The 5,434-nt window shown below is 39.1% G+C and overlaps 1 protein-coding gene across 4 annotated transcripts in view; it reads left to right on the top strand.

Annotated features, from left to right (window-relative positions):
* The window catches only part of ZMAT1 (zinc finger matrin-type 1), a 40,618-nt gene continuing 35,184 nt past the window's right edge, over nucleotides 1-5,434 (top strand). For 3 of the 4 annotated variants that reach the window (XM_028482902.2, XM_028482901.2, XM_055081927.1), the window contains exon 1: nucleotides 1-283. In XM_028482902.2, coding sequence (XP_028338703.2) covers nucleotides 1-283 — 283 coding nt within the window. Of the gene's footprint in view, nucleotides 284-504; nucleotides 533-5,434 lie in introns of those variants that run through there. The other variant, XM_028482903.2, reaches the window with a different exon arrangement.

Here is a 5,434-nt window from a genome sequence, read left to right as displayed (position 1 = left end):
ATGGCGGCGGCGCGGAGCACAGCCACACAGCTGGCAGCGGAGTCTTCCCCTCAGGAAGCTACCGTCTCTGCCGCCTCCTCCTCCTCCTACACCGCCTGCGCGGCGGCGGCGGCGGCGGCGGCGGCAGCGGTTCTGCCTGCCTCCTCCGCCACCTCCACCCCTGCCTGCCCGCCTGCCGGTGGCTGCGGCGACGGCGGCGGCGGCTTTTGCGGCTCCACTATGGCGGCGGCGGGGAGGGGGGGCACTAGTTTTAAAGTAGACACCCGCCCTTGCCTCAGAGAAGGTGAGTTCCCGTCCCGGGGTGTGGGGGCGGCCCCATCTCCTTCGCTGCCTCAGTTCAGTCAGTCCGAGATCGGACTGGGCGCGGTTCGTTAGCGCCCCACCCCCCACCTGCTGTGGCGCAGTAAAGGCCAAGCTCGCCCCGCCCCGCCCCGCCGTTCTAGCCCAGAATATGCCAGACGGACGAAGCAGAGAGGGGCTTCCCTACCTCCCCTGCCCCGGAAAGGATGGCCCCCAGGAAAAGGAACTGCAGGTATTCACAAGGCAGGAGTTCGAAGGGAAAAAATACCACATAATTTCTCTCCCAGTCAGGGCGCTTTAGTATTCTCTGTAGAAAGCTGAGGTGTGATTTGGTGAAAGCAGAGGAGGCAAGGTAGAAAAGTGCGGTGGAACTAGAAGGTCAGGGAAAGGGAAGGGGGACTGACGGAGAGAAGGGGCAGAGATGAGAGAGAAAAGGCCAAAGAAACGAGAGGGAGGAAATCTCCCTTTGGGGAAATTCAGCATCCCGTAGTGTAGAAACTTGCAGTAGTATATGTAAGGAGAGACAACATTAGACTTTTGGGGAGGTTAGAGTGTATATTGAGCTTTAAGGTAGGATCGGTTGGATTTCAGGATCGTAGGGTCTGGTGGAGGGGGTTGTACTCAGGAACGAAGAGAGGCAGAAGCACAGATTTCAGAATTTTCTTTGGCTATTTGAGGGTGTGACCTTATAAAGCAAGGTTTTCATGCCCATCTTTAAGGTGGTTTTGGTTTTAATAAGTGCTTTTGTACCTACCAACAGGTATTACTCCTAACATAAAAAGATATTTCTTGACTATTTCAGTAGAAGTGGTATTTAGTTCACACAAAGTATATTATATACTTGTAAACAGCCTACTAATAGCAGACTGTAAAATTTGCCATTGAAATGTGTTTTAAAGCAGTTTTGGAAATGCTTCTTAGGTGGTTGAGACCAAGTCCACCGCAGAAGATCTCAGTAAAGCATTTTGCCATCGTAAAGTTCATAATTAATTTCCAGTATATTCTGTGTTACCGCATGCTGCTAATTTGCCTCCAAAGTGAAAGACCGTGGATGCCAAAATAGAGTAAAATAATGTAAGTTACTTTTTCTTAGGAGGACACTGCATTAAAATTATCCCATAAAAATAATTTTCTCTCACATTCTTAAATTATATATCCCATAACCTTTGACACCTTTCACTTTGGAGGAATGGCAAAGCAGTAAAAAAAATCCCTTACAATATTTGTCATACACACATTACATAAATGGCACTTACTAAATATGGAAGTTAGAAGTACACTGTAACATGATGTTTTTTTAATTTATTAACTCTCTTACTGAAGGCAACTTTTGAAAGACTCTAGAGCATTCAGTCAGGCTGCATTTGTACAGTTGTTCTGGGATGAAAGTATGAAATCTCCTGGATGTTTTGTTTTTATACCAAAGTTTCTGTCTATAACCAGCAGGAAGGAGAGAACAGTTTTTCAGGGGTGAAGATCACAATTCAGTTTGGCTCTCATGGCCTTTTCACAGTAAGGTTTAGGACCAGCATCTTATGGAAAAATGGCTTTTTGCCTGGCTCTGTGACTGGCTTGGTTGCATTATCTTTGATATGCAAATATTAATGGCTTTAAGAGATATAAATTCAGAAAGTAGCAGCAATACCCTGTCTGTACTACTGCTAGCTGGTAAAAATGATGAGAGCCCTTGAATAGGAGTCTGGTGTAGTGAATCTAGCTTCTGTTGTTAGTTTATCCGCTAGATTTTTCTGACCCTGAACAGATCCCAAGCTTCCTGGATTTGGGTCTTGACGTTTTTGAAATAGAGGTATTGGACTAGCCAAACTCGAGGTTGATTTCAGATCTGAAAGCATGAACCATGATTTTGCAGTTCTGCATTGATAATCTTTCGATGGCATTTCCATGGCTGTGCACTAGAACAGTGATTCATAAGCCAGAAACCTTCATCAAGAGTTATGACCTGACATTCAGTGAGAAATGAAATCTGTGTTGTTAGTGTTGAGACAATTTACCAGGATATGAGAAACCAAATATAATTGCTACCTAAAAATTATCTCTTACCATTTATTTTGGGTAAATATCCTTCATTAACTGTTTAGTCCAAACCCAAACTCTTAAATTTTCACCTAACAAATGATGCATATTTGATATAGTACACTGTCCAAAACACTATTAGGTATCAAAATATTTTTGTTTAGATATTTATAAAGGCCGTATAATGGTTACCAGTTATGATAGTGGCTAAAAGAGAAGAGAGAAAAATGTTTCTTGGTGGTGTGCCAATGTCTTTTGCTTGTTTATTTTTTTAAGTCCTAGTTAGGAGATGGCTCTCACAGGTGGCAAAGAATTGTCAAGATTTAAATTATTACAAATCCATTCCAGATAGGACCATTAAAAGTTGTTTGATAAAGCATTTGCTGATCCATTTTCAACTGTAGTCAACACTCCTGAGGATTTCATCTGTCTTGGGGTTGGTAATGAGCAAATATCAGTGGAGATTAGAGATTGCCAAGCAGGGAAGATTAGAAACTCTGAAAGGTTACAAGTGGGAAATTGGGCAATCAACTTAAAAACAATCAAGAAATAAAAGAAATGCCAAGTGAACACACATGAAAAAAGCACATACCTACCCCAAATTCATGGCAAGGGGAGTCATGAGATTTTGAGGGACCCTTCATATTTCATTCAGTGAAGTTTTTCAAAAATGTTTAATGGCTCAAAACTGAATTTTCATCCAGTATTGATGTTGCCATGTGATCATAGTAAAAATCAAAACAAAAATAAACAAAAACCCTCTTGTTTATTTCCCTCTTCCTTTTAAGAAAAAGAAATTATTAAATGGATTCTCTTTTAGATTGGAGGACATGCTGGCATTTAATTTAGTTAATGATCTGTTTGCACAGCAATTACCTAACAAGACTTTCCTTTGTCTTGATGTTATTCAGTAAAGTTCAAGTGCAGCATAAGAAAGCCTAGTTAATAGCCTTTCCTTCATTTATTCAGGAATCATTTATTGAACACCTGTGTGTGTGTGTGTGTGTGTGTGTGCGTGCGCAGGCACACATGCACCTGTGCCAGGCACTTGGTTCAGTGCCCAGAATATACAGGCGAACTAGACACAGCTATATTACAGAGCTCAATAGTAGTGCTTGATAGTAAAATTATAAAATAAAAAAATAATTGGGGAAAAAGCAGTTTTAAAGGTAACTAGCCAGACTCCTAAACTATCAAGGCTGCACCACCGTTTCTTATAAATCTGTAGTTTGCCCATGGTGTTTCAAATACTATAGGCACACTAAAACACGTTATATTATATATCTAATGTTAGTACTAAGGAAGAATAATTAGCCAACTGTTAGAATTAATTTTTTTCCAGACTGAAGCAATTTATTTAACACTCGAAGTTGTTGGCATATTTAACAATCATCAGATAGACTGTAATACTGATAAAGCATTATATGGGTTAATTTATAAAATATTTTCTTAGCAGTTATCTAATAAACAACATTTGTCATTGATTGAGTACCTACTGGCATAATTGCTTTGCTTTCCAAATTGAGACAATCTTCCAATGTCACATAAAGTATTGTAAACTACTATGAAACATACATTCATTCGCTCATAAACTGAAGATTTTTATAAAAAGGGCAACATAATTAAAATTTTAAAATCATAGGGTTTTTTTTCACTGTATTTTATTTTTACAAGAGATAAACTGACACCAAGCATTGTAAATGGACGACCACAACAAAAGCAACAATGATTGCAATTACCAAACATGAAACACACTCATACTATGTCATAATATTGCCATTCAGTCCAGTAATCCTCCACTGTAACAGCTCCTTTACTTTGCAGTGAAAATTGATTTGTATATTTTTTGCCTCTGAGTCCCTGTGGGATTTTTTTTATTCAAACAGAAAGTCACAAAAATAATTATCCTCATCAGTTCACTCAGTCCCATGTAATTTTTTTTCATCTTGATCTTTTGTTAGCACTTTTATGAATTCATCAGTTTTCCATTAGAGTTTTGAAAATGCTTATTCATTCAGTTCAGCAGTATAGGCAGTACCAGAAACCTGTACTTGTCAGAGTGTTTTCCATGAATTCCTTGAACATGAAACCCTTTTATAGGAACATTTTTGTGAAAGCATCAGAGTACACCCAGAACTGTCTATAAATGACAAAAGACTTAAAAATGACTACGGTTAAAGATTTGATGAAAGTTCATAATAATGCAATTGACAAGGATATTTAGTTATTTCTGAGATACATTTTAAAGTAATAACTAGAATTATGACATAACATTATACCAGAACATATAAGATTTTTAGAAATTTCATGTAATGTCTGAAACATTTATATTAATGTATTTCTGTACAAATAACCCAAAGAAAGTTTAGTATTAGTTATTTTTCTTTGTTTGAATTTTATACTGTAGGTTCTTATTAGTCATCAGTTTTATACACATCAGTGTATACATGTCAATCCCAATCACCCAATTCAGCACACCACTATCCCCACCCCACCACAGTTTCCTCCCCTTGGTGTCCACACGTCTGTTCTCTACATCTGTGTCTCAACTTCTTCCCTGCAAACTGGTTCATCTGTATCATTTTTCTAGGTTCCACATACATGCATTAATATATGATATTTGTTTTTCTCTTTCTGACTTACTTCACTCCGTATGACAATCTCTAGATCCATCCACGTCTCAACAAATGACTCAATTTCGTTCTTTTTTATGGCTGAGTAATAATCCATTGTATATATGTACCACAACTACTTTATCCGTTCGTCTGTCGATGGGCATTTAGGTTGCTTCCATGACCTGGCTATTGTAAATAGTGCAGCAATGAACATTGGGCTGCATGTGTCTTTTTGAATTATGGTTTTCTCTGGGTATGTGCCCAGTAGTGGGATTGCAGGATCATATGGTGATTCTATTTTTAGTTTTTTAAGGAACCTCCATACTACTCTACATAGTGGCTGTATCAATTTACGTTCCCACCAACAGTGCAAGAGGGTTCCCTTTTCTCCACACCCTCTCCGGCATTTGTTGTTTGTAGATTTTCTGATGATGCCCATTCTAACTGGTGTGAGGTGATACCTCACTGTAGTTTTGATTTGCATT

The sequence above is a fragment of the Physeter macrocephalus genome, chromosome 21 (genome assembly GCF_002837175.3).
Source record: "Physeter macrocephalus isolate SW-GA chromosome 21, ASM283717v5, whole genome shotgun sequence".
Lineage (NCBI taxonomy): Eukaryota > Metazoa > Chordata > Mammalia > Artiodactyla > Physeteridae > Physeter > Physeter macrocephalus.
Note: the sequence above shows the minus strand (reverse complement) of the source record. Positions and strands in the feature narration are given on the sequence as shown.